General features: G+C 41.2%; 1 protein-coding gene across 1 annotated transcript; it reads right to left on the reverse strand.

Annotated features, from left to right (window-relative positions):
• Positions 1-2124: 2124 nt before the first annotated feature.
• LOC118407890 (glycogen [starch] synthase, liver-like) lies at positions 2125-12344 on the reverse strand. Its single transcript, XM_035808463.1, has 8 exons — positions 12237-12344; positions 10150-10228; positions 8493-8606; positions 7540-7666; positions 6145-6302; positions 4660-4761; positions 3816-3893; positions 2125-3087 (listed from the first exon to the last, which is right to left on the reverse strand). The coding sequence occupies exons 1-8, from the start codon at positions 12323-12325 to the stop codon at positions 2857-2859; spliced, it is 978 nt and encodes a 325-aa protein (XP_035664356.1). The 5' UTR covers positions 12326-12344; the 3' UTR covers positions 2125-2856.
• Positions 12345-12573: the final 229 nt, after the last annotated feature.

Below are 12573 nucleotides of genomic sequence, written 5' to 3' on the forward strand. Positions count from 1 at the left end.
TACAATCATAATGGCAAAGTTTTACAATACTTATATTCAAGAAACATTTATAAAAAAATAGCTTACCAAAATGTTTTGATACAAAACTAACTTGTACTGGTAGAACATTAGGAAGATTACAAATTGTCACCTTAACATATGATTACAACATATTTGGCCTTTGTCTTCTTGGTAAGCCACTACAAACTGCATGCTAACCGTCACGGGCCTGAAGTGTGGCATTGGCATTGGTAGGATGTAAAAAACATCAGACATCTGGAAAAAAGTAAAGACATTATATCATTTAATTTTGCATTTTCACATTTGAGGTTTAAGATAAACTTCTAGCACAGAAATTTGCACTGCTGTACTTGTATAGTTTATACAATAAGGTTAGGTCATTGTACAGTCAACTTTTAAGCCAAAATTCAACTATTTATTCGACTAATAAGTAAAATTGATCCAAAGAGACTTACCATGATAGACATTTATCAGAGACACACACTAATGCTTGTTGCTTTGATGGTAAAACCGTCCAGGTTTAAGCCTTTTAAAATCATAATTTTAAACTGTTTTTCAATGCCTCGGGGGGAGGGGGGCAGCCTTACCTTTTGCCAAACTGATCCAGCTTTTCCGTGCCAACTTGCTTTCTGCAGCAGCTGCTAGGCTCAAACCAAGATCCTCTTTGACTTTCCTGTTCCCTTGCACCTATAGGTTTTGACTTGAAACTGACATGAGTCTTTGAAAAACCATTGATACAGACAGATCTGTGAGCAGCTCTGATGCTGCCCTGCATTCAAAATGAACTCTGTTGTTCAACTGCCATCTGATATGAATCTACCAATCAGGAGTTAGAAAAAGATCACATGACTTTGGCATCACATGATCACATTTAAGTAAAAACAAGAAATGCCTTTCTCAAAGTTTCCTGATGTGAAAAACAAGTTAGAACATTCAAGAATATCATTCTAGTCATGACTTGAACAATAAGAACGCCTAACAATGTTTTGCCTGTCATAACTTCATCATTGTCCTAAGTTCAAAAAGAGAAGAAACCTATGATGTTTGTATCTTTTCAAACATTATAGAATGGACAAGGATTTCCTTTCTTGAAATTTCTTGATTTGAAAAGTAGGACTCAAAAACAGAATTCTTACAATGTCGTAAGTCTTGTCATATGTCAATAAAATGAGAAAAATAACAGTTACTCTTATTTCTACTTAACCAATAGTATACAAGAAGTGCCTTCCTTGATTTCTTGTTAAAAAGTACAAGAATGGGTAAAAAGCAAATTCTTGCATTTTCTAAACTCTAACAAGAAAAAACAAGCATTCCCTTTCGCAAAGTTTCTTGATACTGAAAACAAGAACATTCAAGAATGTTATTCTAGTCTTTACTTAAATGTTGTCTCATAGTTTAACTATCTTGGTTTTGTTGTTTTTTCTAAGCAGTATATTCGAGAAGGACAAGAAGCGAATTCTTGTATTTTCTTGAGTCTAACAAGAAAAAACAAAGATTCTCTTTCTCAAAGTTTCTTGCTACTGAAAACAAGAACATTCAAGAATGTAATTCTAGTATTTACTTAAATGTTGTCTTATAGTTTAAATATCTTGATTTTCGTGTTTTTCCTGGCAGTATTTTCAAGAAAAGCAAGAAGTGAATTCTTGTATTTTCTAAACTCGAAGAAGAAAAAACAAGAATCCCCTTGCTCACTATTTCTTGATACCGAAAACAAGAATATAGTAGAATTTCTTTCTGGTTATAACATATCTTTATTTCTTGATTTTCTTGTTTTTTCTTACCAGCGGTAATGTAAGAAAATGGAAGAGAAAAATTCTAATATTTTCTTAAACCTGATAAGAAAAATAATCTCGTCAGACATGTAAACAAGAAATGTAAACTTGAATTTCTAGAAATTTCTAAGAGTGAAAATCGCTCCAAGAAATAATTTCTTAGAACAAGGAATATTTTCTTAATTTTCTTGATTTAAGAATCCATGTCGAAGGAATCTTCAATTTTCATTTCTTATTCTTTCTTATTCTTTCTAGAATTTCTTAATATAAGAAAATTTGTCAACAGGTTAAGAAAACCAAGCAGCCTAGAAAAAACAAGAAAATTTTTTTTTGGTAGTGCACCATTTGTACACCATTTATAACCCTTTAATATGCAAGCCAACTTCACTGTTGGTGCAAAAATAACTGTCGAATTGTTCATCTGCAGTAACGCCGCCAACATGCCTCAGTTTCACCTTCAGTGAGATAACCCTTTTAAAACCAAGGCTGGGCATGACGGAAACAGCTGCCATGGTGGATGGTTCGACCTAGAAGAGTTTATTTATTCCTTCATTTCTGTTTTCTTTATACAGGGTAGACACACTCAGAGTTAGACCTACAGTTTGGCAAGAGTCTGATTCTACCATTACCTGACACTGTATTATATGGACAGATTTATTTCAACAGAGCCGGATAGACAGAGACAGAGAGACACTCACAGACTTCAGGCTAAATGTTTAGCTTTCACCAGGCCCTTCAATGGGAGTAAGGATTGTAAAAGTTGGCAAAAAGGGGAATAACTGGCCACATACAGGAGGCAAGTCTGCAGAATTTGGTTCAACTGCCAAGGACGGCGAACATCTCGGGTTAGTTGTTTGTTTATTTGGCCCAACTTTCTGCTATTTTTCTAGTTTCTTTGCATCATATTCTATTGGCCAGAAGCTAAAATTGGCCCTTGAGCCACTTTTTGTTTGTCACTGAGGTCACATAAGAGAGGGAGTAAGGGTCAATTTACCTGCCAACTTCCAGGTTAACCATCCAGCATGGCAAACTGCATCACATGACCGCCAACACCCTACTCACAAGAGAAACACTGGAGTGAGACCTAATTCCCATTCGAATTTGAATTCTTCTTGATGATTGGCTTAATGATGGGGTAGCTTCCCTCGAAGACCTCTGACCCCCGGCTGACCATCCTGATTGGTTGGAAGTTGGGGTCGCTGTCGTCATAGCTACCGTCGTCGTCGTCGTCCTCGTGTTCGGACGGGAGTGGGGTGGAGGCGCGGGAACTGCCCGGCGATGGCGGAGCAGACGCTGGGCGCGGGTAGCGGAATTGCTGCGGAAAGGAAACTCAAACTCAGTTCATTTGCATAATATGTACACATGTCACTAGGTTAGATACTCTAATGATCTTTACCAGAAAATTATGTTTTGAGCGTGTTTGTCTGTGTGTGTGTGTGTATGTGTGAACAGCATAACTCGAGAAGCCTTGGATGGATCCTGATGATATTTGGTAGGGGTCAGGAAAAAGAAGGTCAATTGGGCCCCGAGTGGCTTGCTAAGGTACTGTTAGTACAGTACTGCAGCAGGAACTCCCCGGCGATGGCGGGGCGGACGCAGGGCGCGGGTACCGGAATTGCTGCAGAAAGGAAACACAGCTCAATCGCTCTTATATTTAAATGTAAGTTCAACTGTGATGGTAGTCAACATTGAGTTGCAATTCTGAAACCTTATATCCGTATACAAAATAAAGCGCTTACCAACAAGCTTTCGATCAGTCCTCTGATTCTTATCAAATTGAATTGACCCAAAGTCTAAGTCGCACATCCAGACCGGAAGTGTCACGTCAGAAAAGGGTCAAAGGTGCTTGGCAATCTGTATCGGCCCCCGTCTCGGTTTCTGATCAAAAGCTTGTTGGTAACTTGAAACACCCCTAAGATTCTTCCCCTTTTCTACAACAAAATAAATTCCATGGTACAAAAATAAACAAACTTTCACTAATTCAGGAAAACAGCCGTGAGAGATCTTCCCCAGAGAAAAGAAGAACTCGGTTGTGAGACCTACCGGAGTCTTGGGGCTGTCCGGTCTGATGGCTTCTGGGTATTTCTTGAAGAGAGCCAGCTGACGAGCCTTTCGGTAGTACTGTCAGCGGAGAAAGAAAAGTAAGGTTATGACAGCGGGCCAATGTTTTATTCAATGGTCACCATGGAACAAGATTCAAAGGTCACTACTTCAAGAGGTGATACAAAGGCAACTCTGAGGTTACAGGTCAGGTCAGGAACATCATGAGACTAGCTAATGAGTGAGGACTAATGCCAGTAAAAGGAGAAGGGGTTGCGAAGGATGCTTGGGAAATACCCTAATATAGTGACCCCATTAGACTGAACTGGTTTTTAGCTGCTCACACTGTGAAAAACCCCTAATCTTTTCCATAACTGCTCGAGGTGTGGCTCTTCTCAAGCACGGGACCTCCATTTAACATCCTATCTGAGGTTAAGGCTGTAACCAATTTTAGCTAAGTCATTTTCACCTGAGTGAAATGAGAAAGTGCCTTTCCTAAGGGTACAACATCCGCAGCATATCAGGCAATCTAAACCTCATGGTTCTGGGCCCAACGATACACTTGATGATTACGTGGGATAACGTGCATGAAGATACTTCAATTGTACACAAGTGCACACACCTTAATTAGGGTAAACATCGTAGTGTAAGAACATTTTTTGAAAAGGCTTAGAGGTTGTGACATTGTTGTAATAGCTAAAAGTGGATCTGAATAAAGTCAAAGTCAAAGTCAAAGGTCATACGGTTACCGAAAACACAACTTTACAGTTCTTCCCTAAGCCTCAGATACAGGTAGCTCTTAAGGAAAAATTAAGGAAATTAAGGAATTTCAAAGGACTTAACGTACCAGTCCAAGGCTCTTCCAGTCGAGGAGCTCGCTAAGCCGCTCCGTGCGGTTTCGCTGGATGATCCGCTGTCGACGCGACTGCCGCGTGAAGTCAAACATGTGCTGCAAGAAAAGGGATACAACTGTTAGATTGCTCTGTAAACTGTTTACATTTTTGAGGTGGGTTTACTACAAAACATGCCATTCCTGTATATTCATGGTGGAAGAAAAGTTATCTAACTTTCAGAAAGAAAATAATTCTAAGACTGCTTCTCTCAGACCAAGCTGTTTTTGTCACAGGTACAATTTTCTTGTGGCTTGGTTGTGATTTTTGTGGTGACCTCTGTATTCTGCCTGCCTTAACTAGTAGGTTACAATGCTGTCTAAATGTACTGTACATGTCACAGTATCATGATGTATTGGAGGCACCTGTTATACGGTGAATAAGCAAAGCAAAAAGGTAAAATTCTGCATGAAAGCACTATTTAATCTTACTTATTATTAATAATCTTTGTGTGTTTTTCTAGTTCTCAGAGAATGCTGTTGGGTCGACAACACCCCCATCCCTTGATGGATTATTCCACTGAGTTACTGGGCCTGTTAGGGATTTTCAACCCTGAACCTTTAAGACCACATTACCACCTGGCCCTTCTGCAATATCCTGAGTTATAATCCTGACACCGTTTTTCCAGTTGCTTCATGCATGGATTGTTTGGTCTGCTAAGAATTTGAGCCCAGACCCTGTAAGACCTTACCACCTAGTCCTTCTGCTATATCCTGAGTTATAATCCTGACACAGTTTATCCAGTTGCTTCATGGATTGTTTGGTCCATTAAAGAATTTGAACCAGTCAACCTTTAAGACCACTTTGCTACGGTGAACCTGTTCCTTCTATAATAAACTGATTTATAATCCTCAATTATAATCCTCAACAGAGATTTTCCAGTTGCTTCAAGGATTCCTTGGCCGGGCACTGCAGATTCGAAACCAGAAACTTTGGAGACCATCTTGTTATATTGTTGTCAGTATCAGTTATTGTTATTGGGTGGGCCGACGACTCTGTCTTCGCAGCCAGGGGCTTACAATAGGCGGGTCTAAATCACAAGGTCTGGAGCCACTGCCATTTGGGGCTAAGTCAGGTGGCCTAGATATGACAGCACTTTTTTTTCACTTGCCCCTTTTGTGGCCAAAGGATTGTAGGTTTTGGATAGGGTTTAAACTACTCCCACCGGGAAGGACCCCTACTCTTTTTGATATAGTGCAGTGGGTAATGTGCATAGGGCTTGGCTCTCCTCAAACACGGGACCTCCATTTAACGTCCTATCCGAGGAACGGTCCTATATACTGAAGGAGAAATCCCCTCTTATGCTGGATGTGTTTCTTCAGTGTTTCCCAGGGTCATGATGTTTTTTTTTTTCTTCATGCTCAAATGTACATGTTTGCGTTATTTTGAATTATACTGAATAATTAAAGTTTGTTAAAAAACAAACAAAAAGAAAGTCGTACCCCGGCCAGTTGCTGCACGGACTCCTCTGGGTTCCTGAAGCGCCGGTCCACGATGTAGATCCCGTAGGAGGTCGGGTCCGCGATGTGCTCCGCCATGAAGCAGCCGAAACCCGACAGGTTTGAGGTGATGGAGGGGATCCCCATCACCGTGCATTCCGCTGAGGAGGGGAGAGAAAAGACACATCAACATCATACCCTAACCCTGACCCTGACCCTGACCCTGACCCTGACCCCATCGGCGATGTGCTCCGCCATGAAGCAGCCAAACCCAGACAGGTTCGAGGTGATGGAGGGGATACCCATAACCGTGCACTCCGCTCAGGAGGGGGTGGGGTGGGGGGGAGAGACAAAATATACATGTTAGCTCTAAACTCTATACCCTAACCCCATAACTGTACACTCCGCTGGGCAGGGGAGAGAAAATGTATAGCATTACATGTTAACTCTTAACTCTATACCCTAACCCTGACCCTAACCCCATCACTGTACACACTGCTGTAGAGGGGAGAGGAAATAGACATCATTAAACCCTATTAACTCTAAACCCTATACTCTGATGCTGACCCTAACCCCATAACCGTGCGCTCCACAGTACTGTGGAGGGGATACAAAAAAACAACAACTCAAAACTCTGTCCCCTTATCCTGGTGTTAACCCCTTAACCGTGCACTCTGTGTCATCATAAAACTCTAAAATAATCCTGACCCATATCTAAACCCAACCAGGGACAGCCCCCACCCTTAGCTAACAACAACCCCAAGAGAATCTATTTGTCCCTTGTTTGATTTTAACTGCTAGTTAAAGAAAATCCAGGGGCGAAGACAAGCCCCAAAATAGCCTGGTAGACACAGAGTGACCCACAGGGCCATTTAGGGGTCACAGGTACCTGGGCTGGATGAGGGCCTTTTTTTTCGAACATATTCTGAAACTAATTTTATCAATGAACCATTGTTTTAACATGTTGTTTACAAAGTTTGCTACTTGTATGAACAGATTCATGATTGTAATGTCCTCACAATTTAGCCTCCCAGGCTGCCAGGAGGACTGTTATGCAAATTGTTTAATAAACCAGTCTACTACCAACTACTAAGGAAGCCATGTCAAACTTGGAGGGTTTACCTGGCGTGTACCCCCAGGGTTCGTAGTACGACACAAACACGCCAAGATGGCAGCCGCGTACGAACTGCTCGTAGCACGACATGAACACGTACCTGGCGTGTACCCCCAGGGCTCGTAGTACGACACGAACACGCCAAGATGGCAGCCGCGTACGAACTGCTCGTAGCACGACATGAACACGTACCTGGCGTGTACCCCCAGGGCTCGTAGTACGACACGAACACGCCAAGATGGCAGCCGCGTACAAACTGCTCGTAGCACGACATGAACACGTACCTGGCGTGTACCCCCAGGGCTCGTAGTACGACACGAACACCCCAAGATGGCAGCCGCGTACGAACTGCTCGTAGTCCATGGCAAGCAGCGCGCTGGTGGACGACAGGAACTCCGGGTGGAACACGATCTGGGGGGAGAGATTCGCAACAATGTCTCACAATGGGTAGTATGGAGCTAGAGATTCGCAACAATGTCTCACAATGAGAAAAACAAAGTACTTTCCAGCATATGGCAGTGTATCATATCTATATATACCATATAAATTTCACCACTAAACAAGGCTCATTGGGACAGAGTTACAACGAAAAATTACATTTTAACTGTTACATACTATAAACATGAGCAACAAGAGAACAAAATTGAAATGATGAATTATAGCCAAGATCTGTTGGCACTGTTCTTAATGAGCTGTATTCTCCCAACATGGTTGACAGCCAGGTAAGCCGGATAAGAGTTATGGCAGATATAAACTTTTAAGATGATGTAAGGAGAATTTGGTACCTTAACCCTGTCTGCCCTGTTGTTGAAGAGCTGTATTCTCCTAACATGGTTAATAACAGCGTAAGAATGAGGGCTAAAGCATACATGAAGAGGATTTAAGGAGAATTTGGTACCTTAACCCTGTCTGCCCTGTTGTTGTAGAGCTGTATTCTCCTAACGTGGTTGATAACAGCGTTAGAATAAGGGCTAAAGCATACATCAAGAGGATGTAAGGAGAATTTGGTACCTTAACCCTGTCTGCCCTGTTGTTGAAGAGCTGTATTCTCCTAACGTGGTTGATAACAGCGTTAGAATAAGGGCTAAAGCATACATGAAGAGGATGTAAGGAGAATTTGGTACCTTAACCCTGTCTGCCCTGTTGTTGAAGAGCTGTATTCTCCTAACGTGGTTGATAACAGCGTTAGAATAAGGGCTAAAGCATACATCAAGAGGATGTAAGGAGAATTTGGTACCTTAACCCTGTCTGCCCTGTTGTTGAAGAGCTGTATTCTCCTAACGTGGTTGAGTATGGGATCGCTGGCGTCGTCCGTCATGTTGTGTGTGCAGACAGGAGGGAGGTTCGGCCGCTGGAGACAGGAAAATACAATCATTCAAAATTTATATATAATGATCTTTATTTGCATGTTCCTGCCCATGTGGATAACATTTTGTAAGTGCAGCAATTCAGTTGTGTTTTGGGACACTAAAGACTATTAAGTATTATTACCGTAGTGTAGTATTACAACTTGAGAAACAATACATCTTAAGCTATGCTATCACTATGTCTGATGTTTACATGCCTCTTCCCTTTTCTTAAAACATTATTTATTTATTTATTTGAACTTCACCATATGTATTTACACAAAATGGTAGGGAGGCAAAAACAGGTACTTTATAACCTTTACTAATTGCCTCCCGTGCAACTAAATTATACAATAATAGAAAAATAATCATAATGATAACAAATAATAACAATTGTACAATCAAATAATAATGATTGTGTCAATGACAATAAAAGCAAATATTCAGTTTCAGTTTCAGTTTCAGTTTATTTATTTATCCAGGAAAATACATCGCCTATTGCCGTTTTTCAATACCTCCTGGGGGGCCGGGAGACCCCAACATAAAATAACACAAAATCACAACAACTGAATATACAATAATAACAAATTAATATAAAGAAATAAATCATAGAAATAATGGTAAGATGAAATATTAAATATCTAGAAAGGTGTACAACTGGGACACTGACAGTGGGTGACCCAAGTACATACGTCGTTGGGGTTAAATCTGTCGTTGGTAAGAGAGAGATAGTGAGCTAGGATTGCTTTCTTAAAGGTATTAATTGTGACAACTGGGGAAAGTTTTAGAGTTCTAATGTTGAGGGGTAAAGTATTCCAGATGTTTACGAACTCATGTAGTTTTTGTTGTACATTGTTGTCTGTGTTTGTCATTATACGTACAAACAGGTTGTCCTTGGTTAACTGTTAACAATATTAGAACTTAAATCACAATATTCATGCACTACATAGCTGGGCACTGGTGCAATGGTCAAGTGCATAGAGTGTTTGCCTTGCAGTCGGTAGGTCGTGAGTTTGATATTGGGACGAGGGGGGATACAAGCGTAGCCACGTTTGGGATTGTGTTCTCGCTGCAAAAGCGCCACCTACATTGGCTATTATGGCAAGAAGCAGAACTCCAGTTTGATTTAAGCTCTAAGATGGTGTCTGATAGACACTGACACGTAAGCAAAGTAAGCACATACTGGTTGTGTCCTATATCCTAGAATCTGTTCTGCTCTATCCATAAATAACTTCATCAGGTTGGCAATTATTCATATATAATAGTAAGGTTCTTTAGGCACAACCAAGGAGTACTTATTTCCGACGTTTTGATGTCTATCAGACACCATCATCAGGGTAGAATGACAGGAAACTACTTCTTGCTGCTACTTATAGCCAATGTAGGTGGCGCTGCAGCAGCAAGAATGCCTTCCCAAACAGAGACGAGTCTGATGATGGTGTCTGTCAGTGATAGATATCGAAACGTCGGAAGTAATCCTTGGTTGTGACTAATTGTTGTATATGTTCTGTTCTATATCTGAGACATAGAGTAACTCTGTTTCCCCACCTGAGCTGCAAAAATGCACCTCTTCAGTTTGATGAGATCCTCGGACTGAAGCAGATCCTCCGACTTAGGGATGCTGCCACTGGAGAAAAACAACAACAACAGACAGTAATAAACCTTTGGTTTTGTTTGTTTGTTTGTTTGTTTGTTTGAACCTTTGCTGATTCGTGACAAGCTCAAATCTGGGTGAAGGCCATTTTTCATTGAGGTCATGAGGGAGGAAAAATTGTACAAAAATGTTTGTGTCAGGAAAAATGATACAAAGGATTCAGACTATCAAAGTCCTATCAGATTTTGATATATGGAGCGGTGTCCTTAAAATAGTACCACATAAAAAGTCACAACAGGGTGACAGTTAAGTGTACATATTATCTAAAGTCTGTGCTAGTGTCTGTGTTGGTGTACATCTATAGTTTGTTTTGGTAAAAGTCGCAGTCAGTGTTTTGACACGTTTTTTAGTCACATTTTTATAGATCAATGTCTGTCCTTCCCTAGGGGCATATCAATTATTCAATTAAATTCTGCATGAGCAAGAAGGATGTCAGTATGTTACAGAATCAGTCCAGCTGTAAGTCTGTATTGTGAATGCATCTCCATCCCTGTATAAGTCATGTAGATCTACAAAATCATGTAGGTCATGTTTCTGATATTCTCACCTGATATGTGTAATTTACTAATAGTATGTCATCTTTAAGTTGAAAATGTTAAGAGAGTTTCAAAATGGTTTCTGTGCCTTTAGTTAGTAGTCCATCACACATGGTTTTTACTTTTTACCTGGCTTGCAGCCCCTGGATACCCTATTTAAAAAAAAGGGGCTGTCCTAAGTACATTTTGTCATTCATCTTGTATGTGTCCAAGATTTAATAAAGGTCAATTTTGAACACACAATGCACCATGTAACATACATTCTTACGTTCAGTTCAGTTCATTCTTACGTTTTCCACAGTGTTTTTTTAAAAATGCACATGGACTGGGCAAAAAGGGACTTGCAAGACACCATTATAATGAAAGTTCCTTTCTTCATTCATTCACTCATTTAAACATGTATGTAATGTTATTTTTGCTGGTAATCAAAGTCAATAAAGGTCCTGTAATGTGACCCCACCTTGCACGCACATACACGGGTAAAACAAGTCACTTAACCCTTAAACTGCCAAACCCAGATATATCCGGCACACATATACATGTCCTGTGTGCCGCACCCGTATACAAATGTATATCTGGGATAGCGTATTCCCCGAAGTAGCAACTTTGTGCGCGTGTAGCCACACAAACCCCGGAAGTAAGGGACTTCGGCCTTGTTAGTGGGGTTCTTTTTGGAGGTCAGCAGCCAACCCTGGCACTGATAGTATTTCATAGTGCTAAAACTCTGGCAGTTTAAGGGTTAAGTGCTAAAACTCTGGCAGTTTAAGGGTTAAAAACAACAGCACCTGTACCAGACAAGCTGCACATGGAAAGCTACTTGAATTACCTGCGTGTGCCTACTACAAGTGGTGATAAAAAAAGATCTTTAAGATGAACGGAAATGGAAAAAAATTATTTCTGACATGGAATCAAAAAGAAAACAACTGCTGTGAAGTGCATTGATAGCAAATTGTGCTACATGTATGGCAACAATATTAAAACAGAATGAACTGATATGAATAGAATGACTAAAATGGACATTACATAAAGAAGACATGGGCCTGGCTGTGTGCTATACAGTCTACTGATGGATTTGATGATGGACATTGCTACAGTTTCACACCACGGAAAACACGTCAGCCCTACGCATGGTACCCTGGGAAACCAGCTCGAGAAGCTTTGCAAATAAGAGTTACCGATCCCCTGCCTAACGCGCGCCCTCCCGCCTCTATGCACCCGCCCCACTACCAGCTGGCCACACTTACGCCGGTCCCCAACTATCGCTCGCTTCTCAGCAAGTGATAGTTGGGGCCCGCTGGTTCATGGGCCGGCGGGTGTTAGGCGGTGGGTGTTCCGTGCGCGCGTGTTGTAGGGATCGGTAAACTTTGCGTGCCTCGTTAGGAGTCTAGTTTTCCCAGGGTATACGCATGGCTGGAAAGGGACTCGTTTTGTGATGTAGAATGTACCTCAACAACTTGGTGAGCTCCTCCTGTGGGTTAGAACTGGACGCTAACCTGAAAACACGGGAGAGCATCAGGCTTTTAGCCACAGGCATGCGTCAACGCGTCATCTGGACGCCCTTTTCTTAGAATAACAAGAAATTTGATGCCCCTGGACGCCCTATACTGGGGAGAAAATCCTCTGACAAGCATGAAATTCTGATTGACCAGGGATGCTACCAGGTCATCTGTGGTCACAGTCTTCTACTGTGACATCTGTAACAGTATTTTTGCCTCTTGGGATACCTTAGAATGCACTGTTTTAACTTAAAATCATCAAAAACTCTGCACCATGGAAGGTGGA

Source organism: Branchiostoma floridae, unplaced genomic scaffold, assembly GCF_000003815.2.
Source record: "Branchiostoma floridae strain S238N-H82 unplaced genomic scaffold, Bfl_VNyyK Sc7u5tJ_1495, whole genome shotgun sequence".
NCBI classification, from domain to species: Eukaryota; Metazoa; Chordata; class Leptocardii; order Amphioxiformes; family Branchiostomatidae; genus Branchiostoma; species Branchiostoma floridae.